General features: G+C 55.1%; 4 protein-coding genes across 13 annotated transcripts; 3 read left to right on the top strand and 1 right to left on the bottom strand.

The window, feature by feature from the left end:
* Positions 1 to 2559: 2559 nt before the first annotated feature.
* Positions 2560 to 7725, top strand: Mafg (MAF bZIP transcription factor G). Of its 2 annotated transcripts, none has more exons than XM_059272302.1 (3): positions 2560 to 5785; positions 5892 to 5954; positions 6053 to 7725. In XM_059272302.1, exons 2-3 carry the CDS (start codon positions 5919 to 5921, stop codon positions 6503 to 6505), a joined length of 489 nt encoding a protein of 162 aa, XP_059128285.1. In that variant the 5' UTR covers positions 2560 to 5785; positions 5892 to 5918; the 3' UTR covers positions 6506 to 7725. The 2 variants fall into 2 exon arrangements, with proteins under 2 accessions (XP_059128285.1, XP_059128284.1); XM_059272301.1 differs by having other exon boundaries at positions 2561 to 5790.
* A 3111-nt stretch (positions 7726 to 10836) lies between these two features.
* Positions 10837 to 15872, top strand: Sirt7 (sirtuin 7). Its single transcript, XM_059269869.1, has 10 exons — positions 10837 to 10948; positions 11015 to 11152; positions 11235 to 11339; positions 12488 to 12558; positions 12651 to 12723; positions 13212 to 13310; positions 13383 to 13619; positions 13740 to 13820; positions 13989 to 14095; positions 15195 to 15872. The coding sequence occupies exons 1-10, from the start codon at positions 10853 to 10855 to the stop codon at positions 15394 to 15396; spliced, it is 1209 nt and encodes a 402-aa protein (XP_059125852.1). The 5' UTR covers positions 10837 to 10852; the 3' UTR covers positions 15397 to 15872.
* A 483-nt stretch (positions 15873 to 16355) lies between these two features.
* On the top strand, positions 16356 to 24180 carry Pcyt2 (phosphate cytidylyltransferase 2, ethanolamine). Of its 9 annotated transcripts, none has more exons than XM_059272292.1 (14): positions 16360 to 16533; positions 18557 to 18645; positions 19122 to 19283; positions 19788 to 19854; positions 20470 to 20554; positions 20760 to 20804; positions 21123 to 21176; positions 21619 to 21757; positions 22182 to 22264; positions 22549 to 22626; positions 22885 to 22950; positions 23072 to 23137; positions 23287 to 23375; positions 23460 to 24180. In XM_059272292.1, the coding sequence occupies exons 1-14, from the start codon at positions 16445 to 16447 to the stop codon at positions 23560 to 23562; spliced, it is 1215 nt and encodes a 404-aa protein (XP_059128275.1). In that variant the 5' UTR covers positions 16360 to 16444; the 3' UTR covers positions 23563 to 24180. The 9 variants fall into 9 exon arrangements, with proteins under 9 accessions (XP_059128283.1, XP_059128280.1, XP_059128275.1 ...); XM_059272296.1 differs by having other exon boundaries at positions 16419 to 16533; positions 19122 to 19254; XM_059272295.1 differs by lacking the exon at positions 16360 to 16533 and adding an exon at positions 16646 to 16938 and having other exon boundaries at positions 19122 to 19254.
* A 1600-nt stretch (positions 24181 to 25780) lies between these two features.
* Positions 25781 to 26351, bottom strand: Npb (neuropeptide B). Its single transcript, XM_059269868.1, has one exon. It carries the CDS (start codon positions 26340 to 26342, stop codon positions 25896 to 25898), a length of 447 nt encoding a protein of 148 aa, XP_059125851.1. The 5' UTR covers positions 26343 to 26351; the 3' UTR covers positions 25781 to 25895.
* Positions 26352 to 27334: the final 983 nt, after the last annotated feature.

The following is a 27334-nucleotide window of genomic DNA, read 5'->3' as shown; positions in this document are numbered from 1 at the left end:
AGGATACTTGAGCAGGAGGCACCAGGACGGGGAACAGCAAATGAAAGAACAAGTCCTGATGTGAACCCAAATGTTCTGCCAGGTTGCCCTTGTGCTGGTGGTATCTTCATAGTCCAATACTACATTCATCCTCCCAGTCCCTCTGAGCAGGGTGGGGGAGTGGCTCAGGGGCTCCCTTGAACCAGCAGCACCAGCGATGAGGATGAAGATACAGCACACAAGGATGCACCAGGTCTCTCCTCTGACATAGTATTTGCTCGTGTGTGTGTGTGTGTGTGTGTGTGTGTGTGTGTGTGTTGAGGGTTGGGTTGTGGGTGTGGTCCAGTGATAGAGCATTTCTCTAGCATGTCTAATACCCTGGGTTTGACCCCTAACATTGCAGGGGGGCAGGCTTGAGGGCTTGCTGGTCGTGGTGCATGCATGGAGTCCCAGTTCCTTTTTGTTGTTTTTTCAAGACAGGGTTTCTCTGTGTAGTCCTGGCTGTCCTGGAACTTGCTTTGCAGACCACGCTGGCCTCAAACTCAGAGATCCACCTGCCTCTGCCTCCCAAGTGCTGAGATTAAAGGTGTGTGCCACCACCACTCAGCAAGTCCCAGTTACTCTTGAGTCTAGGAGTTTGAAGCTACTCTGAGCAACAGAGTAAGATTCATCCTCATAAATAAAGACAGTAACAAGGAGGTCAGGGAAGCTCATGCCTATAATCCCAGCACTGGGAGGCTGAAGCAAGCGAGTTGCTGCTGAGCTTAAGCCAGACTAGGCTACAGAGTGAGACCCTATCTTACAGCTACAACAAAAAATAGAGGGAAGAAGGATGAAGATACATAACAGTAACCTTCAGGGCATAAGGAGTAATTCAACATCCACATCAGCCCTGTATTCTGAGACTAGCTACACCCAGTGAGAAATAAAGACCCCCTACACACTCGCCAAAGAAATACAATGTTAAGAACTACTTTTAGCCCTACAGGACAGATGGTGACAATAAACTGAGGTGTGGGATTCCAAAAAAAAGTTCCTGGAAGCTGGTAGAATGGAGGATCCTGGGTTAGCTTCGGTCACACCTTTATCCTTTACTCGGTGCAGAGAATCACAAAGAACACACAAACCCATCCCCAGCCCGCCCGCTCGCCCCTTTCCCCTTGTCACCAGCATTTCAGGATGAGTCACCTTTCCTGGCTTTACACCTGAGAAGGGAAGGCCAAGGAGAAAATTCTGAAACTGGAAATGAAAACTTGATCTCTTCCATTTTCCTTCTTTTCACTTCATTCTCAGAATTTTCAACAGCAGTGGGAAGTTTCCTCACAGAAAGAGTCGCAGCAGAATGCACTGGAAGTAGTTTTAGATGTGTCAGAAAAGGCGTGTGTGTGTGTGTGGGGTGTGTGTGTGTGTGGGTGTGTGTGGGTGTGTGTGCACAACTCTTAAAACTGCAGTGCATGCATACTACTCAAAGAGATGCTCCACAGCTGCAGGTGAAGTCCCTAGTGAGCATCCTCCAAGCCCTAGTGCCATCTTGGGCATTTTGGGAACGTGGGCTGGGGTCTGTCTGGGCTGTGCCCCTCAACAGCCCCGTCCTTTTCAGCTCTCTGACCCATTTAAAATGCGAGGACATCGCAGCAGAATGGGGTAAGAAATTACACCACTGTGTCACATCATCAAAACAGCAACCAGGGCCCCGCGTGGTGGCGCTCACCTACGATTCCAGCTCTCGGGAGGCAGAGGCAGGAGTATCGCCTGGAATTCAGAGCCAGTCTGCGTGCGCTGTATAGTGAAACCTTGTATCCAAGTGAAAAAAAAAGCAAAACAAACAAAACCGAAAATACCCATGCAGGTTCTGTCCCACAGACCTCGGCCCGAGTTAGCATGGAGGACCATCAGGGTCCAGGTCCGCGAAAAAAGCAAATACACTCAGAACCTGACCCGGCAGGAGCACGGTCGACCGGGTGAGCACCGGGACTAGTCCCGCGAGACGTTGCCTGGGCGCGGCGGGTTGCCAAGGACGACGGCGCGGGGCTGCGCAGGCGTGCTGGGGGCGCGCTCGCCTAGCACTCGCCGCGCCTTTCCCTTTAAGCTTAGGCCAGCCGCGTCGCCGCTTCATGAATGGAACCCACGTGACCAAACATCATGTGACGTCTGAGGAGCGGCGGCGGCGGCGGCGGCGGATTCTGAGCCCGGTCCGGCCCGGCCTTCCTAGCGCGCTTGGCCCGGCCCGCGCAAGCGGCCAGTCCCCTCAAGCCCCCGGCCCGGACCCTGCACGCCCGCCCCAGCCCCGCGCAGCCTTGGAGCGCGCGCGCGCGGCCCCGCCCCAGCCCCGCCTTGGCCCGCCCGGGCCCGCAGTGTGGTGAGTGCGCGGGGCTGGGGCGGGCGGCGGGGCCTGGCCTCGGGGTTGCGGCGCACCCGACGGCGGCGCGTGCCTCGGTTTCTCCGCCAGTCGGGAGCTGGCCGTTCGCCCGTGCCACCCCAGAGCTGGTGGGCCGGGCGCGGGCGAGGCTGGGAGCGGGCGTGCGCGCGACGGACCCCGGGTGCCCCGCGGGGGGCGCGATCTAAGGGCGAGGTCCGCGCGTCCGCCTGGGTCAGCGGGGTGGCTGCTCCAAGCTGCTGACTCATCAGGTGTCCGTCGGCTTCCGAGCGGGCGGGGTCGCGCGCGGGCTGGCAGGGGCGGCGGGGAGACCCTGCTGAGCGGCTTGAGCTCGCCACGCGCGTGCGAGCCCAGCGGAGACGTGCTGAGTCATCAGCATGAGGTCACTTGGTGCTCCTGCTGACGCCGGGCTGGGGCGGGGGGCCCAGGCCCGCTATCGGGCCGTCTGAGTGGGAGGCAGGGCTAGATCCGGGCGGCGAAGGTCGGGCCAGGATCCCGGTCGTGTTTAAGTTTGACGGACCCGTAAGTTGGAGGCAAAGGCCTCCAAGGAGGCATCATTACTGGGGCGCGCCGCAGGTTTCTCCCAGGGTGGAAGGTAAAGTCCCAGGCTTACGCATCCCTCCTAGGATCTTGGGCTTCTGGTCCAGGTCCCTCTCCTGGTCCAGTTCCCCAAACTGGGAGACACAGATCGGAGTACGCCGAGGGGTGGAGCTTAGGTGGGCCGAGCCAGCTTGTCTGGGAAGGAGGCTTTCCTTCTGAGTGACCCCTGGCTGGACGGAAGAGACCGGGAGCCAGGGGAGAAGGGTGTGTGGCTTGAAGGAAGCTGGGGCAGCTCCACCAGCTAATGGAAGGAAAGGGTAGATCTAGGTAGGCGCAAGCATGGAGTGGAAATGTAGTTCTCATTTACCTCTACGTTATCCCTGTCAGAAGAGTTTGGGGTCCCACTGTTGCCTGAAGTTGGCAAAAGTGTGCCTGCCCTGTTGGGTGTCTGACCTGATGGCTGTGGAACTCTTGGGAAGTGACAGCCTGTGTGGGTGTGGCCTCCACCTTTGCATGGCTGAATGGATATTTATTGACTTCTCTGTTGTAAAGGTTCCTGAGCTCTATTCTGCATTGCTTTCCTTTTCGGGGTTTCATGGCTAGCTTCAGCAGATCTTGTGGTTTGTGCTTAAGGGTGTCTCCTCAACACTTAACTACACTTGCTTGTAGGTGCCAAGTGTTTTCATTGAGGGGTGGAACTTTATTCCCTATGAAAATTCAAGATCCCAGAAAGGTGTTTAAGCTTTGGAGTTACTATGCTTCTGTGAACATAAAGTTTTAAGTTCTTTTCAGCTAATGTCAGTATCTGAAGGAGGGGAGACCTAAGTCAGGGTCTCCTGCACTGGAGTTTGAAGGCAAGGTTGAGCAAGGGTCACTGACTTTGCTTGAGACTAACGTCCAGATTGTCTAATGTGAGAGGACTTAGGTGGGCCGAGCCAGCTTGTCTGGGAAGGAGGCTTTCCTTCTGAGTGACCCCTGAGATGCCCAAACCTTTTCTTTCTTGTCAGTCTGAGTGGGTGGCCCCGAGTCCCTTGGTGCCTTGTGATTATCCATAGCTGTCAGTATTTGGAGGAGGGCGGGGTTGGGGGGACAGCTCGTCTTGATTATCTTCCCTGAGCTTCTTCCTCAGGCTCTGAACTATCTATCCCTCAGCACAGCTGTCCTCCAAACCTGTCTGCCTGGTCACTCTGTGACCCTAGGTGGGTAGAAGCCAGGCAGGCAGCTGGAAGCACTGGCTTTGCTGAGACCTGCTCTTCCTGGTTAAGCATACATATGAGTATACACACGCACATTTGTATGCCCGCGCGCGCACACACACACACACACACACACACACACACCTTTGATCAGGAGGCAATTGGCTGTACTTGTGCTGAGTTCAGGCCTTCAGTAGAGGGTAAAATCTGTTGAGGAGGCACTTTTCAGCTCCCAGCCACCGCACTCTGCACTTTTCTGTGCAGTCTCAGGAAGTCACCGCTTTGAGCTCAGCAGTCTGTGTGAGGGAAGCTCCTGCTGGGGCTGCCTCTCTTCACCTCGACTTGTGCACCTGGTATGAGTCCGGGGCCCCTTCAGACCTCTCATTCTGACTCTTGTCTTTCTCTTTGATCTAGCAGGACCCTTGCCTCTGAAAATGCCCTTAATCTGGTCCTGGAGAAGTGTCTCGAGTCTGTGCTTGGTGTTTGCATGTAGCCACACCTCCTGTACGAGGTTAAGAGTGGTAGGGTCTCTACTCAAGAGAACTTGTGCCTCTGCCTCCCTGGCTCACACTTTAGTCCCCTCGATAAGTGTAATAAGCACCCCCTCCCCCCACGTCCAGCACATTGTTGCCTGAAGTGCTTACAGCCTTCAGCCTCCTCTGAAAGAGGCTGCAGCAACCTCACCTGCCATTCCTTCCATTCCCCTGCATCTAACCTGGAGAGAGGAGAAGGCATCTTTACCCATGGGACTGACTGATAGGTGCTGGGCTAAGTGGGGATTCCCAGCCTGGGTCTACAAAAAATGTTCTTGGCAAGGCTTTAGAAAGCTGAAAATGAGATTGTGTGCAGAGGGGCGGCTGGCTGTAGGAGGTAGCTGTTTTGCTTTTGTTTTCTGGCCCTGTGGTCATTGACCCTAGGCAGAGGGCCAGAGACTATCTGTGACCCAAAGGGGCTGGCTCTTGCCTCCTTCCCGCTAACAGTGCCCTTTCTCTGCTAATTGTGGGGGCCCTTGTGAAACACCCAGTGTCGGGTGGGGCAGGAGCGCAGGATGCCGCAACCAAGCCACAGGATGGTTACCCCATCTGTAAAGGAGGTGGACAGGGAGGACTGGAGGGGCCCGGGCTCAGCTACTCCCAGCTGGATTGCCTGCTACCTGGAAGGTGAGAGGATTCCCAGTAAGTGCAGTTAGAGCAGACCTGGTTGGTCCTTTGCCAAAATGAGGCAGGAAGCAACTTCCTAAGTCTTACAAGGAGAAAGGGCTTTCTTTTGTCCTGGGTCAGCTTAGGGAAGCATATATGGGAAGTGGGATCCTGGAGTACAGGGTCCCTGACTGACCCTTGCCTGCTGTTGGTCCCAGTAGTAGGTCTCCTGGGGAACTGTTGGCTGGCCTCAGGAATGGGAGAACAGCTCAGGAAGAGAGGGAGGCGATATGCTGAGTCAGCGTGACTCGCCAGGAACAGTGTGCTCTGGGGCAGCACTGGGGTTATTTTTAAAGCTCAGCTTCCTTCTAGGCTTGCCCCTCCTGCAGTCCAGACCTTCTAATCTCTTGCTGCTCCCTTTGTCTTCGGCCTTCACATCGCTGGTTCTTCCCTGGGCAGAACCTCCTGCTCTCCCACCTGGCTCTCTGGGGGAAAGGGCCTGCTGAAGCAGTCCAGCTCAGGCTGAGCAAGGTTCAAGCAAGGGCTGTCCTCAGGTCAGGTGAGGGGCAAGGTTCTGTGGGCTGAGCCCTGGACAGCAAGATTCCTGTTGGGGTGTAAAAGGAGTCTACAGGGTCCTGACCTCTGCTCTGTGTCTTGTAGAGTGCCTGCTCATTGTGCCCCCGGGTTATGACGACCCCCAATAAAGGAAACAAGGCCTTAAAGGTGAGTGAAGAAGCTGGGTTTGGGGTGTGACGGGGGTGTCATGGAAGGACAGCATTCCTTCCAGCTCTGCTGTGACCCTGTGTGCTGTTCTACTCCAGGTGAAGCGGGAGCCAGGCGAGAATGGCACCAGCTTGACTGATGAGGAGCTGGTGACCATGTCGGTGCGAGAGTTGAACCAGCACCTGCGAGGCCTATCCAAGGAAGAGATTATCCAACTGAAGCAGCGTCGTCGCACACTGAAGAACCGCGGCTACGCAGCCAGCTGTCGGGTGAAGCGGGTGACACAGAAGGAGGAGCTGGAGAAGCAGAAGGCGGAGCTACAGCAGGAGGTGGAGAAGCTGGCCTCTGAAAATGCCAGCATGAAGCTGGAGCTCGATGCTCTGCGCTCCAAGTATGAGGCCCTGCAGAACTTTGCCAGGACCGTGGCCCGAAGCCCTGTGGCCCCAGCTCGAGGTCCCCTTGCTGCTGGCCTGGGGCCCTTGGTCCCTGGCAAGGTGGCTGCCACCAGTGTCATCACAATAGTGAAGTCCAAGACAGATGCTCGGTCGTAGGGACACGTGCAATCGCCAGGCAGGTCTTTAAGGGGCCACTAAGTGCGTGGCAAAGTTGGCAGCCCTGTCCCTCTTCCTTTCCTTTTCCTGTCTCTTCTCCTCTCCCTTCCCCCTTCCCTCCCCTGCAAAGCACAACCTGCACCCAGGGGCGTTGGGCTGAGCCCCTTTGATATCATCCTTGTCGTCACGCGTGTGTTTCGTACGTTGGGATTGGTCAGTTCAACAGTGATGTTGGGTTGCCTCTAACCCCTTTGTACCAAGGCCATGCAGGCTAGGAGTCCAGAGTGGGCACTGTGGGAATGGACAGGAGTGCACTGGGCTTAGGTCTGCCTTTCTCTCTGGTGGTCTGCAGGCCCTGCAGGCTGCCGGTCTGCAGTGGGACTTGAGAGCTTTCTCTTCAGATTCCAGTGGGCCTCTCAGCTTGATCCAGAAAGGAAGAGACGGGCTCTGCCCTGAAAAGTGGTTATGTCTTGAAGGCCCTGGATGGATAGGCCACCAGCCTGGGCACTGGGGCAGGAACCATGGTGCTGGAGCCTGGCACAGTGCACTGGATAAGACCAAATCGCCGGTTATAAGTGTGGGTGGAAGGTGTGTCAGTGTGTCCTGCGATGGGTCCGGTGTCACTGTTTACATGACCTATTTGTGTGGTTATATAGCCCTTTATTTAAAAGAAAAGTTCCTTTTACGAAGTTATTAAATTATATGTTTAAGAGCTAAAAAGGAAAAAAAAGAGCTGCAGAGTATTTATAAAATTGTCTTAAAAAAAAAAACAAAAAAAAACAACATTTGACCGTATAAATGGAAAAGGGAAGAAAGTATAGTAGAAACTTTGCTAGTTAAAAAAAAAAATCCCTTTCTTGTAAACTTGGGACAGCTCTGTGGCTGTTGGAGTTTAGTTTTTATACACAGAGTTAACAGACATTACTTATAAAAACTTAGTTTAAAAAAAGAAAAAGAAAAAAAAAAGCCGCGCTGCGAGCCGACCAGAGGCCGTCCTCTTTGATATCTCTTTTGCAATTGTACCGAAAGTGACTTACGCCTTTGCCCTTCCTGCTTCCGTCTTGCCGGTGCCGTGGTGTTGTCCGTGCCTGGTGAGCTTTTGTGCAGCCGTAAAGTGCTGGTGCTTCTGGTGACCTTTGACCTGTGGCTGTCCTGTGTGGGTTTGTGTGTGTGTGTGTGTGTGTGTTTTGGATTTTGTTGTGATTTTGCTTCTGCTGACTTGCTGGGGTCCCAGGCAGAACTTACTCCGTTGGAGTGTAGGGGACTACCTGCCAGCTCACATTCTTCTGCCCGTGTTCCATTCCCCTGCCACTCGGTCCCCCTGAGCCTTGGCTTCCCATGTGGGTCTAGGGCTTGGGTTGGTACAGGGGGCAGAGTGAGTGAAATTCGGAGCTGTCTTGGGCCCCCCACGCTGCTTCCATATCCACCACCTCTGGTCCTGGGTGGTGACGCTGCAGGGACAGGGAGTCACTGTGGGTGCCCACAGGGCTGTGTCCTACCTGTCCCTTGCTGTCTTCCTCCTGGCCTCAGCTTTGTTCCTACAGACTTCATTTGGGGCCTTGGCTAGGCCACCCCAGTGGCCTACCTTGTGGGTTGGGAATCCTATCACCCATCTATCCCTAAAATCCCATTCTGTGGGGTGTTGTTCCCCAGGCAGATTGGTCAGGGGCCCCACTTGGGGTAACCTGTTCTTCCCTGCCTCACTGTGAGAGCCTGGAGGCCTCCACCATTGCCAGACAAGGGCTTTGGCTTCAGGGCCAGGTCTTTTTCTTCCCCACTCTCTGCAGCTCTTGGCTCTAGGCCCTTCTTAGGCTTCCCTTCAGGATCTGTGTCTTCCAGGGATCCGCTGTTGGACTTGGAGGTGCTTCTTTGCAGGGCCCAAGCCTGCCTCCTCAATCCAGCTATCCGGTGGGGGCTGCCCACCTTCCAGGCTTGGTTCAGGAAGCTCCTCGTAGGCGGATGCCCACCTGCAAGAGGCTATACCCCTGTCTGGTCACATGGCCCTTGGCATTGCTGGTTCTTGGGGGCTGTGGATCCCTGAAAAGCACAGAAATGTGAGCTGATGAAAGCAAAGAATGGCCTGAGAGGCCTTTACCTCACGGGCAGCAGGATTTTCACTCAGTTTGACCCGGCATGCAGTGCTCTGGGAGCAGGACCTCTGCCAGCCCTGGCATTTTGGTGGGCTTCTTTGGCTCAAGGTGCTCAGACACTCCCATTGATGCCTGAGTCAGATATGAGTGGAAGTCTGGACTGTTGATTATAAGTTACCAGGTGACCTCATCCCCTCCCTTTGGTTCTCAAACTGGTATCCAGATGAGTTGCTGATTCTGACTGTGGCAGCAGAGCTGGAGTGGAATTATGCCCATGCCCAGCAGAGGAGAGGGACAGGCTTTCCAAGTTCTTTGGTCCTGGCTGAGTGGGAGTGTATAACCGAGCATGGCCTTCAATGTGCATAGCTCCAGCCTGCTGGGAGGATGAGGGAGAGGAGGTTGAGGCTGGACATGTGTTGAACAGAAGTAGCAGATCTTAGCTTCTGAACTGGATAGGGCCATGCTCATGGTTTTCAGGTTTGCAGCATCTGCTTCTTGAGTCTTGAGGTAAGCTAGCCCTCAGTGCCATCCTGTCCCTTCTCCTTGATGTCCAGGTGTGACTGTTGCTGTCTTTCTGATCATTGTTAATTCTGTTTTCCTACTGTGAGGGTGTTGTGTTTGACTTCTGACACAGCGAATGGAGAGCTTTGGCTGAGGCCAGTTCTCCCAAACTACTCCGCTAAGTAAACCATTATTGTGCGACTTCCCTCCTACCCTGACTTTGCCTGACCTCCTTCCTTGGACATGGACACTCGGATTTCAAAGAAAACCCCACATGAGATGGATCATTTTTCTCTAGAGCATGGTCCGCGAGAGTCCTCCCCCTCCGTTCTGTCTGGCTGCTAACCTGGGTGTTGTACCATTAGTGCAGGGCCTCCATGGCAACACTGAGCTACTCTGGGTTCCCTGTCATCACCAGGCTTCCCTACAGGCTGTTCTCAGTCCACCTTTCAGGTCTGTGTGTACTCTGTGTGTGTTAGCAGCAGCCTTGGTGTCCAGTGCCAGGGTGTGCAGTTTTGATAAGCTACAGCCCACTTTGAGATGGTGAGGCCACTTCCCTGCTGCCTCCCTCTCTGGTGTGGCCACTTGGCCAAAGCTCCCATCCACAGCTGGGATGTCTGAGCCACAGCCTGCTGCACTGTTTCCGCTCTGGGATCTTCTGAGTTACTTTTTTAGGCTGTGGTTTGGTGAGAGGAACCAACACATTAACGATTTTTTTTTCCCCAAAAGCCACTGAATAATTCTTCTTGGCATGTTTTCATGTTCTTGGCTGCCTGGTTTGGGAGCAGTTGTGGAGAAGAGGACAGAATCAGTACCACACAGAGGCATGGAATTGCGAGGGCTGCTCATGGCTTGCCTGTTTCTGGCATGTGTCCTGGGAGTGTGCTATTACCTACTGGGCCAGCTGCACACGTTTCTACCCTGTCCCTGGAGCAGCAGCCTGAACAGCAGCACGGGTGTCTGGAGTGCCCCTGACAGAATTCCCTGTTCTCTATGACCCCAGTTTGGCTTTCAGCCCCTCCAGCAGCTCTGCCTCAGTCCTGTCTTTCCTCCCATCCTCTCTGTCTGCTAGTCCTTGAAGCCTTTAACCAATGGGAGTGGGTACAGAAAGCCTTCTCCTGGCAACTTAGGGCGACAGGACAAGGGCTATTGTATGTCCAGCTCTGTTGGTCTCCTGGTGCTGAGAGGTGTGTCCAAGCAGAGTTGATCAGCCCCTGCCTGCCCTGCAGGGCTGAAGCCAGGGGGAGGTTAGTAGAGAGTACCCTAAATGGAGTGGGGGTCCTTAAAGATCTAAGTGAGAGGGGCTAGGATGTGGCTGCGAGGTGAGACCCGGTCTCCTGCACCTGGGTAGGGTCATCAGGGATCTGGCTGCGAGGTGAGGCCTGGGCGTTCGCACCAGTGCAGAGCGATCAGCCGTCTGGCTTCAGCAGACAGCAGCCTTGGTGCCCACCCGTGCCCTGCGCAGTATTTATTGCTAAATTATTGTCCAGGAGGGGCGGCGCTGGGCCTGGCCCCCCGGGTATTTATTGCTGTACATAGTGTATGTTTGTGATATATAAGGTTTTCTTTATTTTGTATATGATCAATAAACGCCTTTTAAAGAGACCTGCTGGTGTTTTTGTGCGAAGAGGAGGGGAGGGGAAACAAGGGTGGGAAGGTTGAGCCGGAAGGGGCGGGGTGGGTCGGGCGCGCGCATGCGTCTCTGTGGCTGCCGGGCGAGGCGGAAGCGGAAGCCGGAAGCGCAGTCCCGGGAGCGATGGCAGCCGGTGGCGGTCTGAGCCGCTCGGAGCGCAAGGCGGCTGAGCGGGTCCGGAGGCTGCGAGAGGAGCAGCAGCGGGAGCGCCTCCGCCAGGTAGGCTACCGTCGTGCCCGCGGCCGTGCCCGCGCGTGCAGTCGCTCATCGGCCGCTCGTCCGCAGGTGTCACGCATTCTGAGGAAGGCGGCTGCAGAGCGCAGCGCGGAGGAGGGCCGGCTTCTGGCCGAGAGCGAGGATCTGGTGACCGAGCTGCAGGGTCGGAGCCGGCGGCGTGAGGGCCTCAAGCGGCGCCAAGAGGAGGCGAGTTGCGGGCGGCGGGTGGCGGGCGGTGGGCTGTAGGTGGCGGGCTGCGGCCCGTATGACCGGCCTTTGCTCCTGTCAGGTGTGTGATGACCCAGAGGAACTGCGGAGGAAGGTCCGCGAACTGGCGGGAGCTGTCCGGAATGCCAAACACTTGGTGGTCTACACAGGCGCTGGGATCAGCACGGTAGGCGAGGGCCTGCGGGCTGGGTCGGGTGTGGGGCGCCCTCTTCTGGGACACAAACTTGGGCTGCACGGTGCTGGAGTTTGGTAACTACCCGAGTTCAGTCACCTTTGAAGCAGCTCCAAGGTGTCCTCTTTTCTCAGACCCGAAACAACTCTAGATTTAAGATTTAACTAAGGCAAGCGCAGCGGGGTGGCACAAGCCTTTAGTCCTAGCACTTTGGAAGCAGGCGGTTCTTTGTAAGTTCAAGGCCAACCTGGTCTACATAGGAAGTTCCAGGACAGCCAGGATGACGTAGAGACCTTGTCTTTAAAATGGTAATGGAGTGGCATTGAGTAGGGTTCTGCAGGGAAATTTGGGGATGAGAAGCGTGACAGACAGACAGCAGTGGCCAGTAGCCACAGTGTAAGGAACATTTGCTGCTCTAACTCTTAGACATCCGGGACATAAGCATTTGGGACCTTCAGAGCCACGTGATGATCCATCCAGTTATGACTTTACAGATCTGGTGACAACTAAATACCATGTGCAGCTTGTAAATGTGGTCTGAGCACCATTTGAGGTTCTTGCCCTTAATGTATTGGGATTACTGGTCAGGGTGGGTACCTCTCTGAGCTTAAGCAGCAGTGAGGATACAGGGCTTCCCCAGCCAGGATCCAAAGACTCTTAGATCCTATTTGCTTTCTGTTTCTCGTGGAAATTTAACTAACGCTTATCTCATCTTAGAGGCTTTTATGTATGCTAAGTTGGAATGAAAATTGTTCAGAGCCCCAGGATATAAGTATTTGGACAGAGGTGGGCTCCCTCCTGGGGTTTACTATTTGCCAAACATGACTTGAAAACACTAAGACCTTCAGTGTTTGAGACAGATGTGGACATAGCTGCTCACTGCTAGAAAGGACCCTGAAGTAGGGCAGGTTTCTGAGGAGTGTGGAAGGGTGAGCTGGCCTAGACAGGACAGGAAAGTCATATGCATAGATGGAAAGAGACATCCTTGGGTCCATTCTACTTGGGGATCAGACAGGTCAGCAATGGATGGAACAGACACTAGTCTATCGGCAAATCTAGACTATGACATGCCCTATGTGGGGTATTCTGCAGTACCTGGCGACTCCCTTCCATTAGACTTCTCTTTTTGTCCAATTGTGCAGGCAGCTTCTATCCCAGATTATCGGGGCCCTAATGGGGTATGGACACTGCTTCAGAAAGGAAGAAGTGTGAGGTGAGCATCTCACAGTTTTCTCACATGGTTAGGCAACAGCTGCACCTGCGTGGTACAGCTCGTTCGCCTCCCTTTTCTTTTTTATCCTGCAGTGCTGCTGACCTAAGTGAAGCAGAGCCTACTCTCACCCACATGAGCATCACCCGTTTGCATGAGCAAAGGCTGGTAAGAGCCCAGAGCTGCAGCTCAGTGCCCAGTCAGTCCTGTCCTGAACAGTTAGCTTGCAGCTTTCCATTCAATTTCTTTTGTGTCGGCAAGGGTGGGGTTGGGGGCAGGGGACCTTTAGACAACATCTTAGCTACAGTGGAGGTTTGTCAGAAACCTCCAGAGATCTGCTGAGCAAGTAGGGAAAGGGATCTGCCTAGGCTCTTGAGGGACCTGAAAGTGAATGACCTAAGAGGATACTGATCCAGTGCCCCAAGCTGCTGCCCACCTTGCAAGGGCAGCACAGATGCTTTCTCTCCTGGATGTTCCCAGTGTATCAGAGCTAGTAGGGGAGAACTTGGCTCCTTCCTACCACAGGGCCCTCCTAGTTACAGTTGCCTCTTTGTTTTGGGAACCTTGGCCCTTGGCCAGACTGGGCTCAGGATAATTTCACCGCCACAGGGTGCTTCCTTCGTCCCCTACTGACTGCCACCCTGTTCTGTTTCCAGGTGCAGCATGTGGTGTCTCAGAACTGTGATGGGCTCCATCTGCGCAGCGGGCTGCCACGGACTGCCATCTCAGAGCTCCATGGGAATATGTATATAGAAGTGAGCAGTACCAGAGGGACGCAGGGCCTAGGTGACAGGCAGATCTCACTCACTGTGTCTTCTCATCCTCAGGTCTGCACTTCCTGCATCCCTAATAGAGAATATGTACGAGTGTTTGATGTGACAGAGCGTACTGCCCTTCACCGACACCAGACTGGCCGGACCTGCCATAAGTGTGGGACTCAGCTGCGGGACACCATTGTGCACTTTGGGGAGAGGGGGACATTAGGGCAGCCTCTGAACTGGGAGGCGGCGACCGAGGCTGCTAGTAAAGCAGACACGATCCTGTGTTTAGGGTCCAGCTTGAAGGTACGAGCTGATAGCACCATTAACTCATTGTGGGTTGAACCCAGAACTGTTAGTGGGCATTAGATTTGCTGTCTTAGTTTTCACCGTCGTACTGTGTGTTGTGTCTGTCCATTCCCACAGGTACTAAAGAAGTATCCTCGCCTCTGGTGCATGACGAAGCCTCCAAGCCGGCGGCCCAAACTCTACATTGTGAACTTGCAGGTAACATGGGTGCTTAGAGCTTCCTCCTTATACCTGGGTCTTAGATCAGAGGAGCCAGGGAAATGTACCTTGTTTGTACATCCTGGAAGCCTTGTACAGGTCCATGTTCCTGGAGAGGGCTGACCCAAAAGGTGGGAAGTTACTCTCATGTGCCTTTCTTATCTTCAGTGGACCCCAAAGGATGACTGGGCTGCTTTGAAGCTTCATGGGAAATGCGATGATGTAATGCAGCTCCTCATGGATGAACTGGACCTGGAGATCCCTGTCTACAACCGGTGAGTGGGTGCAGCATGGCTCCACTATGTCTGTCTTCTGTGAGCCTCCGGAGGGACTGGCTGAGGCGAGGCTCCGCCACATGTGTGCACTCTTCCACCCTGACTGGAATGGTGCCCGAACCTCTGTGAGGAGGGGGGTCTGCCAGTGTGTTCTGTGGGATGTTTCCCCACGGATCTCTTGCAGCCTGGGTGGACAACTGTGAGGGGTGAGAACTGTGCAACTCTGGTCAGACAGAATCTGTGTCCTTGGTTTTGGGATATTTGGGGAAAGCTTAATCAAATTGCCTTGATACAGAATTTGTGATAATTTAGACTTGGTGTGTATTTTGAGTGAAAAGTTTACACTTTCTTTCTCTGTGAATTTTCAGGGTCTTATAGGGGAAATCAGTAACTTCTTTTAATCAAAGGGTTCAAGAAATTAAGGATCCCTTCACCTCTGGGCCTGGCAATTCTTGTATGTTATGTTTGTGGTGTTCTGTGACGTGGGCCTATCCTGTGCTGTACTGTTTTTTGTTGTTATTGTTGGTTTGTTTTCTTGGTTTTTTTTTTAACATTAAGTTAGCTCATTTTTTTTTTAAATCAGTGCTTATCTTTATCTTACGTTTATAATATGTGGTTCTGCATCTCAATCAGATACATGATTTCTTCATGGTGTAGTCTGTAGGCCATGCCTCCCTAGCCAACTGGCCTTCACTCCCATCCCTGTCATGCAGTCTGGGAAGGGGAAAGGGTCTGGTCCACCTGCCCCCATCCATACAAGTGAAAGGTGGGGCCCAGAGTGGCTAGCAACTTCTCCTTGGAGATGGCGCCATCCTGCAGCTAGCACTGACCCTCCTGTGTGTGTGGAGCCCACTAATGATGGGTGAGACACTGAAGAGGCCAGCTAGGGCTGCTGCTGGCCTTGGAGTTGCCACCCAAGCAGATCATCCCCTGCAGCTCTTCCATAGCTCGGTGACCCTGCAGCTGCTGTAGCCAGAGCCCAGCCACCACTGAGACACAAGGGAAGGGGTCGGAGACAGCTGGCCTCAGACGGCCTTCCCGGGAGGGTTGTGACTGAGAGAGTCTCAGACTTGTCTGATGCTGCTTCTCTTTCTGTTAGGTGGCAAGACCCCATTTTCTCCTTGGCAACTCCCCTCCGTGCTGGTGAAGAAGGCAGCCATAGCAGGAAGTCGCTGTGCAGAAGCAGAGAAGAAGCCACACCTGGGGACCAGAGCGCCCCGCTCAGCTCGGCTCCCCCCATCCTAGGAGGCTGGTTTGGCAGGGGCTGTGCCAAACGTGCAAAAAGGAAGAAAGCGGCATAGCCAGGCGCTGGCAGAACAGTTGGCACTTTGCAGACGGCTTTGAGTCTTGTTCAGGGGCCTGTGTCACCGTGAAGGCTGCAGTGCCCCACAGGACCTAGTAGGAAGAACTCTTGCGGGTGACACTTCACGGTGTCGTTTTCTTAGCCATTTGCCCTTGTGGGAAACCTCCCTTGCACTGTTGTGGTTGCCCCAAATGGGCTTGACTTTCAAGGACATCCCTCCCATCCACCCCTGTACAAAGGTGGCAGCAAGGTCTTTGTGGAAACAGAGCTCCGGTCTCTCCCAGCCTGGCCAGCAGAGGAGCCCACCACTGCCTTACCTCACTCTCCAGGCTAGTCTCAGGGCCTCCCTATTTCTACTACTTAACTACTAAAAGTGTTCACTTTATAGAAACCTTTTTCTGTGTTGAGTATGCGGCACAGGGGCGGATCTAAGCCTCCAGTCTGAGCAAGTCTTATTAAACATCTCTCTACTGCCTTGGTGTCCCAATGACTGCTACATGCACCACGGAGTATCTGAAAATGTCCAAGGGCCAGCTACACCCGAGGGGGTGGTGGGGAGTGGTGCACGCCTTTAATCCCAGCACTCAGGAGGCAGAGGCAGGCAGATCTCTGCGAGTTCGAGGCCAGCCTGGTCTACAGCGCTAGTTCCAGGACAGCCAGAGCTGTTGCACAGAGAAACCCTGCCCCAAAAAACAAATAACCCAGCCCCTAGGAATGCTTAAGGCGTGGGGGCGAAGCGAGCCCGCGTACCCGCGTACTGGCGGGTCTAGCCTGTTCCCTTTGGACACCAGGACCTGGAGGGATTTCTACAGGACACCCCCTAGGAGGCGTACCCTGCTTGGGCTAGGGCCTGCGACACAGACCATTGGCCGCGCATGTTGGGCGGAGGGGCGGGGCCCGGCCAGGGGCGGGGCCTGGCATAGCGCACTCAATTGGCCGCGACAGGCGGGTGAGACCCGCGTGAGCACGCGCGAGCGTCGGGGGCGGGCCTGAGGTACTGCGAGTCGCGGGAGCTTCCCGGTCTTGCGGGTGGGTCCTGTGGTGCCATGATCCGGAACGGGCACGGGGAGGCCGGCGCTGCTGGGCGGAGGGTCCCGGCGGGGCAGCGCGCAGTGCGGGTGTGGTGCGATGGCTGGTGAGTGGGCCGGCGGCGAGGGGCGGGCGGTCACCCCGGGGTCACGCACCGGCGGTTGGCGGATCCCCAGTCTTCTGAGGCCGCACGAGGCAATCTAGCCTCCGGTCACTTAGGAGTGTAGCGTGCAGACGCGGGTGCATCGGGCAGTGCGCTCCCCGAACACCGGAAATGCGGCCGTCTGCCCGCGGGAGTCATTACCCAGGTTACGGGAGCTGGAAGGCCATGGGCTTCTCTGGCAAGTCAGCCCGTGACGCTGCTGTTAGAAAGTCGTGGAACTGTCAACAAGCCTTTCTATAATTTACCGCCCTCGGCCCTTCGTCGTGCCTACCCCTGGTGGATGAGAAGAGATGCGCCATGGTCCCTAGGGTCCCTCAGGAGATATGGAGGGGGAGTGGGCTGGACTTGGTGCGTTTCTTGTTTGTTTTTGGTTTGGTGGGTCCTGAGGGTGCGATCCATAGCCTTGTACATGCTAGGCAAGTACTCCACCACTGAACTACGACTTCAGCCCCCTTATGCTCTTTGGCACCTGAGTCACCAGCAGTGGCTTTGACTTCGTGTCAGTGGACTATGACCTTGGCCCAGCCACAATACTGTACCGTAATCCCTGATGCAGACTCTGACCTCTGATCTTGCCCAGCCTGTCTAGTGGGCACAAGGGCTGGCCCAGAATTACGGTGGTGCCTGAGCCTGTCAGGGTTGTCTGTTTTCCTGCCTCCACTCTGTGTACTGTGTGGCTATACGGGGCTGCTCAGGTCACCTGATGACACCCGACTAGTGTTCTGGAGGAAACTGAACAGAGACTGTGGCCCAGCATTGGCCCATGGAGAAGGATACAAGTGGTCCCAGTGTACACTGGTACACCCTCAGTGCCTAGCATGTTGCTTGGGTTCTGGGTAGCTTTGACCTTGACAGTGTAGTCAGGGCCAGACCTAGATTTGAGGATAAAAGCTCCAGAACCAGGTGACAGGCACTTGTTCTCTCAGAGAGCTAAGCCAGGCCATGTGGATGGGGGTGGGGAACTGTCTGCTTGACTCCAGTAGAATGGAGTCTGTTCCTAACTCAGGACTGTTTACTTTTCTTGTTTCAAAGTTTGAGTGTGGCTTGTCAATCTGGGGATATAATTCTTGCTTAGGGTGCAAGAAATCCCACATTCAAATCCTGGACAAGCTCTTCTATTTTGTGTGCTGGGGATGTAGCTCAATTGGTAAAATGCTTGCCTGGTATGTACAAAGTCCTGCATTTATTCCCTGGCATCCAAATAGAAGGATTTTGGTGGTAATCCCAGCAGGTGGAGTCAGGAGGGTCAGGAGTTCAAGGTCATTCTTGGCTACACAGTGAGTTTGAGGAAAGTGTGGGCTACCTGAGATCTTATCTTCTGAAAAAAGAACAGATCCAGGCCAGGCGGTGGTGGCGCAGGCCTTTGATCCCAGCGCTTGGGAGGCAGAGCTCTGTGAGTTCCAGACCCAGGACAGGCACCAAAACTACACAGGGAAACCCTTTCTCGAAAAACCAAAAAAAAGAAAAAAAAAACACCAGAGCCGGGCAGTGGTGGCACAGGCCTTTAATTCCAGCACTCAAGAGGCAGAGGCAGGTGGATCTCTGTGAGTTCAAGGCCAACCTAGTCTACAGAGTGAGTTCCGGGACAGAGAAGCCCTATCTGGGGGTGGGGGGTTGGGGTAGAAAAGAACAAAAGCAGCAGCTTGAAATGGCTACACATCTGCCAGTGAACAACTAACTGTCTTGGAAATTCCCCAGCTCTCTGGACCTTTCTAGGCCTTGTCCCTGATTTTGCCACTGTTGCTAGATCTGGCACTGACTGAGTCCTCCCTAAGTCCAGTATGGAGGGTATGGACGACTGAGAACCAACTCTCCCTCTGTAAGCCCAACACCCGGGGGTTTGGTTTAATAACCCCCATAGGGGCTTCCCAGGGGGCTTCCAAAGACCAAAGCTGTGTCCTGCACAAGGCCCCCAGTTTCCTGCCAAGATTAGTACAGGACCTGACTGTCCTGTCTGTCCTCACAGCTATGACATGGTGCATTATGGTCACTCCAATCAGCTGCGCCAGGCACGGGCCATGGGGGACTACCTCATCGCGGGTGTGCATACGGATGGTAAGGTGTGGGTTGCTGTGCCAGGGACCTGCTCTAACTGACCAGGCTTGCAAGGCGGTGGGGGTGGCAGAATGATCCTGTATCCTTCCCCAGAGCATAGTGGGGACTCAGAGTTCAGTCAGTAAGCCAGCCTGGTGCCAGCTATAGAGAGCTGTGGCAGCACTGGACAGTTTCCTCAGCTGTGTTGTCCACCCGTACCCTGGTTTCTGAGACCAGAAGAGACTGATCGCTTTTTGTGGTTACAGGCCATCCTTGTTAACTAGCAGATGCCCTGAGCACACAAGCTGGCTAGAGGACAGTGCTGTGTACATGGGGTCCTGCCTTGTGGGCTGCGGCCAGCAGAAATGAACCACTGCATACCATTGCACTTGAGTGGTTATTCCCACTGGGCTTTGTGAGAGAGACTCCTAAGGACCGGGCTTTGGAGGTGGACATCAATTGTCTTATTTTGTCCTTTTTCTTTTCTCTGTCCCTAGAGGAAATTGCCAAGCATAAGGGGCCCCCAGTGTTTACCCAGGAGGAGAGGTACAAGATGGTACAGGCCATCAAGTGGGTGGATGAGGTGGTACCCGCTGCTCCCTACGTCACCACACTGGAGACACTGGACAAGTACAACTGTGACTTCTGTGTTCATGGCAGTGAGTGGGCGGGGCCTGGAGATGGGGGCTGGGCTCAGTCAGACCAGTTGACAGCTGACAGCATCTCCGAGAGAGAGGGAGGGTTCCTCATCCTCTGCAGATACAAGAACGCTCTGGGTCCATTCCCCAGAGCAACAGCCCAAATGAAAGGGTGGTTCTGGTCCCAAGGGTGCTCTGAGCTAAGAATCCTTGTTTATGAGCCCAGTGTGATGGCGCATACATATCATCCTAGTACTGGGGAGGCTGAACAGGGATGTTAAATGTTCCAGGTCAGGTGGGTGATAGTGGTGCAAGCCTTTAACCCCAGCACTTGGGAGGCAGAGGTAGGCAGATCTCTGAGTTGCCTGGTGTACAAAGCAAGTTCCAGGACAGCCAGGGCTGCACAGAGAAACCCTGTCTTGAAAAACAAAACAAGTTCCAGGACAGCCTGGGCTACATAGCAAGATCCTCTCTCTCTCAAAACAACCAAAAACAAATCCTTTTCTGTGTGCATGTCACCCCTAGATGACATCACGTTGACAGTAGATGGCCGAGATACCTATGAGGAAGTGAAGCAGGCTGGGAGGTACAGGTAGGTCCCGTGATACTCAAGTGGATCCCTTCCTAGCTCTCATTACTGCTTTGAAGTAGCCTGCAAGGCATTTGGGCCCACAGTTGGGACTGGAAGATACAGGAAGGAATGCTTTTGGAGTGACCTTTGTGACCTGGTGACCTTTGTGCGGCCCGCCAGAGCTTTGCACAAATGGCAACATTCTTGGCCACCACTGTTGTAGGCGTCCATAGACTCAACAGTGTCGCTGGTGCCCCTGGAGCACTGGCTTTTTATTTTAGTGAACTGTAATTTAAAGAGTCTGCTGTGGCCAGTGGTTCCTACAGAAGACAGAGCAGCCTAGAATTCCCTTGGCAGAGCATGTATAGCAGGGTATAGGGTCCTGGGTGTAAGAGAGGCCAGAGGGTACAATGTCAGAATGGGAACCAGAGCTGTTGTGTCCCAGATGTGGCCTGCCTACTCCCTGGTGCTACATTGAGTAGCTGAATCACTGATATGGGCCCTTGTTCCTGCCCTAGTCTGGTTTTCTGTTGTGGGGGGACTGGGTTAGGGTCGTGTCCCTCAGGTGGGTTCCGCCTATAGCAGAGCCTCAGGAGTGTATCCTGGATGAAAACCTCCACCTTACCTCTGCCCCAGAGAGTGCAAACGCACCCAGGGTGTGTCCACCACAGACCTTGTGGGTCGCATGCTGCTGGTGACCAAGGCCCACCATAGCAGCCAGGTGAGTCCAAAGGAATGGGGTCTGGGACATGGTCCTTGGGTTGAGGACACAAGAGGGAGGGAGGGACCACCTCCTAACCACCCTCGGGTCTATCCTGTTTCTCTCTCTGACCGTCCTGTCACTGGGCTCTGGGGCTGTGGTGTGCTGGTCCCAGGGTTGGCAGTCAGGAGGGCACGGTCCCTTAGTCTCTTGCCCTTGTGTGCAGGAGATGTCCTCCGAGTATCGGGAATATGCTGACAGTTTTGGCAAGGTGAGTACAGCCTGGCTGCAGAGGCCACTCTGGAAATACAGCTGACATTTGACTAGCCACCACACAGCACTCCCCATCCACCCACCTTAGGCTTCCCATGGGGAAAGGTTGACCCAGAGCTTCACTGTCTGCCCTCCTCCCTCTCTTTCCCAGTGCTGACCAGGTACTGACCACCAGGCTTGGCCAGCTAGTGGATGCTGGGAGGGAGGACAGGCAAGAGGTGGCCAGTCCCAGCAGCCACTTCTTGGAGGAGGAACAAGGACTGCCCACCTACAGGTGGCATCTAACCAAATGGCCTGGCCCTCTCTCCCTTTGTAGCCCCCTCACCCGACACCTGCCGGGGACACACTTTCCTCAGAAGTCTCCTCCCAGGTGACCAGATGGTGGCCTCAGGGTGCCGGGTCCCTCAGAGGGCTGTGTCTGCTGGCCACTGGGCTCTGCGCCTGCTCCTGGTCCTGGTGCTGTGTTGCCAGGCAGAGCTGGTGTTGACTGCAGTATCTGCTGTGGCCACCGGGTGGAACCACAGTCCTGCTAGCTACAGTGGTCCTGCTTGGCCTTACCATGGTGTGTCCCTGCCCCTGCCCCAAGTGCCTGCCTGGACAGAGCCCATAGCCAGCGTGCTGCTGGGTTATTCGCAGGCTGGGGTTGGGGGGAGTCCAGCCTCTAATGCTCTTTGTACATGCTCCCATCACCCACACCTATGACAGGGGCACAGGGAGCCCTGGGCTCAGAGGAGTGGCCCTGGGGAGGGTGCTGGGTGAGGGGCACACGTAGAGGCCTCTACCGCTGACTGGTTCCTTCTCTTGGCTAATAGTGTCCTGGGGGGCAGAACCCCTGGACAGGGGTGTCCCAGTTTCTACAGACATCCCAGAAGATCATCCAGTTTGCTTCTGGGAAGGAGCCCCAGCCTGGAGAGACAGTCATCTACGTGGCCGGTGCCTTTGACCTGTTCCGTATCCTCTTAGGGCCTCTGCTGCCCCACATTCATGCCACAGAGTGGAACCCATAGACTCCAAGGCTCCAGGGTTGAGCTGGGTTGTAGCGGGTATAGCCCTCATCAGGGAAAATGGCAAGGAGTCCCTTGGGTACATGCTGTTGAGGAGAGAGGACAGAGCCCCTCCCTTCCTAGCCCATTACTGCTGCCTCTTCCCCCCCTACCCCCCTTGGGTTGGGGATGGAACCCAAGGCTCTGTATCTGAAACAACTGATCTACTGCTGAGCTACAATCCCAGGTCTTGCTTTTTTGAGACAGAATATTCCTGTGTAGTCCAGGCTGACCTAGAACTTGCAATGCTCCTGCCTCCACCATGCAAGTACTGGGTTTACAGGAAAACACCATCATACACAGCTAGTTACTGCTTCTTAATCCGGATATAGACATCGGGCACGTGGACTTCCTAGAGAAGGTGCATAAACTAGCCAAGAGGCCCTACATCATCGCCGGCCTACACTTTGACCAGGTCTCTGCCTTTCTGCTTGCTTGCTTCTCAGCACCCCATCAGCTGATAGGCCATGGGATCCCTCAAGGGGCCTCGCTGGGGTCAGTGTTGGGCACAGGTGGCCTCTGAAGGAGTGAGGCTCCAGGTGTCTAGTGAAGGCAAGCATGGTTCTCTTCTGGAGTCCAGGACAGCCCTGCTGTCCAGGGTGTTCCTGTGAGAGGGGGCACCTCTCCCAGCTTCTGCCCAGGAAGGCCAGCTGGGAGGGAGGGCACTGTTCATTAGCTGAGCCAAACTCCTGGCCCTAGGAAGTAAACCGATACAAGGGCAAGAACTACCCCATCATGAACCTGCACGAGCGGACTCTCAGTGTGCTGGCCTGCCGGGTGAGTGGGCTGGGAGCGATGTTTCCCCCAGCCAGGGCAGGGGCATCCACCTGCCCGGTAAGGTGGGTGGAGGGTGGCTGGGCCCTGTTGGTGCAGTTTTTTTCCCCTGCTGAGGAGTCTGAGGATTCCCTTTGCCCACTGGTCCCTGCCGTGTTGCCCCATCCCAGCTGGCTCCCCTGGGGCCTTCTCTGCCACCCTCTACCCCTGGCTTGCCAGAAATGAGGACTGAGTGAGTTGCTTTACTGCCTGTCTCTGCAGTATGTTTCCGAAGTGGTGATTGGGGCACCGTACTCGGTCACAGCAGAGCTCCTGAGTCACTTCAAGGTGAGGCTTCTCTCTAGCTGAGCAGAACATGATGCCAAGGTTTGAGGACCCTGCCTGGGTGGTTGTCAGTGGTGGCATAGCTTCTCTGAGGAGGCCTCCTGACCCTGCTTCCTCCCCCCAGGTGGACCTAGTATGTCATGGGAAGACAGAAATTGTACCTGACAGGGATGGCTCTGACCCCTACCAGGTGGGTTGCCCCGGCCTGGGCTGCCTCTGGGAAGCAGGAACAACCATCCTTGCTGGTATTGGCCTCCCATGGGTGGAGGGGCACCCGGGGGTGTTTTTGTAGTCAGGAGGTTTCTCACCTCCCTCTTCTTTTTGCATTGAGGCCTCCAGGAGCCCAAGAGAAGAGGAATCTTCCGTCAGATCGACAGTGGTAGCGACCTCACTACAGACCTGATTGTGCAAAGGATTATCAAGAACAGGTGTGTTCCCCACCCACTCTGGCTGGGTTGGCAGTGGGCAACTCCCAGTATTGGAAAGGCCCAGTTTATACCTGTCTGGCCCAGGTTGGAGTACGAAGCCCGGAATCAGAAGAAGGAAGCCAAGGAATTGGCCTTTCTGGAGGCCATGAGGCAGCAGGGGGCACAGCCTGCAGGGGAGACTGACTAGCTTCTGACCTGGAGGATATCGCTCATGCCCTTGCCCTGTGCCCATCTCTTCTCTCCTTGCCCTGCTCTGCTTCTGTGTCTTGGTGTCAGCTCACACAGTTCCAAAGGAGGCTGGCCTTGCTGGAGGGTGCTGTTCTGCCTGCCTGTGAGGGAGGCATGGCCTGTCTTGCAATAGACTCAGTCCTGTCCACTGAGCTGCTCAGAGAGGGTGGCCAGCACAGGGAAGCAGCCCAGTGGACAGGATAAGCAGAGGGCACCTGTGACAGGAGGAGTGTTGCTATGTGTCCTTAGCATCCACAGTCCCAACTGCCACTGACCTAGTCTTACCTGGGGACACTCCTCTGCCTGACTGGAAGCTGCATATCTGCCCACCCAGCTTTGGTGAAAGGTACAGAGGGATGACTTTGGGGACCTCTTGTTTTGTGTCACCCTACAAGTGGGTACCCTCTACTTTGGGGCACGTTCTAGCACCCCAGTCCTGATTCCTAGAAGATGCACTTGCCCTGACGGCTGGGCCAGCTTGACTGTTCTCAGCACAGACTTCCTGGTCCTCATTTTGAACCTTGGTGGCTGATGTAAACCTCTTTGGCTCAACTGAATAAAGCCTAATGGGACGTGCTCCGTGGGCTCCTCGCCCTGGGAAGAAGCAGGAAACCCCTCTTCAGCCAGAATTCTTTTAAGGAAGGGAGAATGATCCAGGCCAGGAAGTCGGGTGGCTTGTGCACATGCCCCTGGCTCTTCTGTAGACCACAGGGTCTAGATCTTGGCACCCTAGCAGGTCTACTTGGAGTCCAGCAGTTGCTGAGGCTCCTAGAGCTGCCTCTTGGTGGTTGATTGTAGGGGAGACTGGCTCAATGCTGAAGCAGCTGACAAGAAAGGTGAAGCCCTGGCTCCTCCCAAACAAGGATTCTGGTGGTGCTTTCCTATCCCATGCCCGCCCTCTTCAACTGCAGAAGCAGGTAGACCTGCCCTCTCTCCTCCCTTTGAGACAGGAGAGCCTTTGTAAATGTTTCCCACCTAGAGTCAGGATCTGGAGGAGGGGCACACATACTTCCAGCCTGGGTGGTGCTCAGCATTCCTCACCTCAACCCTACTGCCTACTAGGAATGGGGTGGTGCCCACACTAGGATCCCTGAGCAGCCTCAGGTCAAGGAAGCCACCTGAGTGTGCTGCTACCTAGACTGGGGCTGGTCCTCAGAGGAACACTGCACAGGCAGGTGTCTGTGCCACCCATGGCTCTGAGCGAGGTGTGGCTGGTGAGGGCATCATGGAGAAGAAGATGCCCTGAACAGCAGGCTCAGGGCCTCTCAGACCAGAGCTCAGGGACTGGAGTCGGCACCTGGAAGTGTTTGCTTTGGGCTGGAGGGAAGGCAGGGCAAAAGGCAGCAGCCAGAGGCAGAGCTCCAGTCCGCTGCCCACTGGGTTTGTGACCCAGAATGTGTGAGGGGCTAGCCAGGCAGGTCACTGAGCCTGATAGTCCCTCTGGCCCTCAGGGCGGTGGGCGTTTGGGGGAGGGTGGCCCGGATCTGTGAGGCCTGAAAGGAGGCCAGGCCAGGCTTGTACCCAGCTTTGTGGGTGGGTCTAAGGGCTCCTATGCGGTTAGTTATATCCTCGCTCTGGATCCGCATGCCTCACTTCTGTCCTCTAATTTGTTGAACACACAGTAGCTATGTGCTTAGTATTTCAAGGTCTTTTGGAGGGACTTTAAAGGGTGGCAGGCAGATGAGGTTAGGGTTGGGAGCAGTAGGAATCCCAGAAGCAGGAGAGTCACCTGAGGTGAGGCAGGACCCAAAAAGCAGGGCTTCCTAAAAGAGCCTGTGAACTTGGACTGTTATGGGTGACTCTGAAAGACTTTGAGGGATGGGATGGTAGGGCCTGAGGATCCTCTGGGGGTTGTTTCCTCTGGACCTGCTAGGAACTGTCTATCCTCAGTGCCTGCTAATTAAGTAGAGGGTCACCTGTGGAGTGGGGGCGTGTTGGTGGAGCCTCTATACCTCTTCTGGCTTTGTGGAAGAGGGAAAGACCCAGCCTGGCCAGAGAAGGGCATGCTGTCGGGAAACCCAGCGGTGGCCCCGGGGCCTGCTCAGCCCATCACCCACTCACAGGAGCACGTCTCAGTGTCTGTGCTTACCTTCACCAGCAACCCTCAGCAGAGACAGCTTTGCTGCTTTATTCATTTAGCCATTTGATACGGAGCGTGACAGGGTTAGGGGGTGACAGGGTTAGGGGGCCACAGGCGTCAACCCACATGACAGGGCCAGCGCTGCTTCAAGCATCGAGCAAGACTGGGCACGGGGGTCACCCACCACAGCCAGTCGAGGTTGGGGTTGGGGTTCAGGGTGCAGGCCGTTGGCATTCAGCCTCCTGCAGCGACAAGACGACGTCCGCCTTACACTGGAAAGTCCCTGGGCTGTTGAATTGCCGCTGGCAGCTCTGCAGGTTCGGGGTCACCTCTTTGACACACAGGGCCTGGGTAGGCGGTGGAGGCTGAGGGCCCGCCCCTGCCCCACCAGCTCCCGCCACCCACCACCGGCTTGCACTCACAAGGCTCCTTAGGCTGGAGCGCATCTCCAAGCGCAGGGGTCCTGTTCCGACGGGGAGTGCTGAGGACTCGGAGCGTCGCGTGGACGGGAACCTGTGGAAGCTGGACAGTAGCCCCGCGGCGCGGCCCACCGAGTAGTGGTGGGGTCCCGCCGCAGGCTTGTACCACGCAAGGGCTGGCGGCAGGAGCGGCAAGAGCAGCGCCAGGGCTGCGGCCACCAGCGTCCCACACTGGGCCATGGAGCTGTGTGGCAGGGTCAGGGGAATGTGGCTGAAGTCTGTGAACCAGGCTGGGCTTTATATCTGCAGTAGGGGCGGGGACGGAGGCGGGGTGGGGGGAGCAACAGGGAAGAGCGGCAGTGGAGCACAGGCCGAGCACGGAGGATCCGCCGGATCTCTCACACCTCGCCAGGCCTGAATACTCATGTCACGGGTGGGCAGAGGGCCAATCTCTCCCTGCCCGAAGTTGAACTGCCCTCTTAGGTCCAAGACTTATTGGCCAGAAGTATCAACGTCCGAGGGTGGGATGCGGGGCTGTCTGAGGATTACTGACTACCGCTGTGATGAAACATCATAATTAAAAGCAACTTCAGGAGGAAAGGGTTTCATTTGGTTTACATATGCCCAGTCACAGTCTCCTGTGATAAGCCAAGGCAGGATCTCAAACAGGGAACCTGGAAGCAGGAGCTGATGCACAGGCCATGGAGGAGTGCTGCTTACTGACTGGCTTCTCATGGCTTCCTCAGCCTGCTTTCTTACAGAACCCAGGACCACCCACGATGGGCTGGGCCCTCCCTGATCAATCATTAATTCAGAAAATTTTCACTGGGTATGGTGGCCCATGCCTTAAATCCCAGCACTTGGGAGGCAGAGGCAGGCGGATCTCTGTGAGTGTGAGGCCCATCTACAAAGCACATTCCAGGAAGCTAGGGCTGTTATACAGAGAAATCCTGGCTCAAAAAAAAAAAAAAAAAGGTAAATTTCCAGGCTGGAGAGATGACTCAGTGGTTAAAAAGCACTGGCTGCTCTTCCAAAGGACCTGAGTTCAATTCCCCAGCACCCACATGGCAGCTCACAACTGTCTGTAATTCCAGTTCCAGGATATGTCTTCTGGCCTCTGCAGGCATTGGGGAAATCCATGTGATGCAGAGACATGCTTGCAGGCAAAACATATAAACACATAAAACAGAAATTATAATTAAAAAGAAAGAAAGAAAATGGCCTACAGGCCT

This window comes from Peromyscus eremicus, chromosome 8a, assembly GCF_949786415.1.
Source record: "Peromyscus eremicus chromosome 8a, PerEre_H2_v1, whole genome shotgun sequence".
In the NCBI taxonomy this organism is placed as follows: Eukaryota; Metazoa; Chordata; class Mammalia; order Rodentia; family Cricetidae; genus Peromyscus; species Peromyscus eremicus.
The sequence above is the reverse complement of the archived record's forward strand: the minus strand, read 5'-3'. Positions and strand labels throughout refer to the sequence as shown.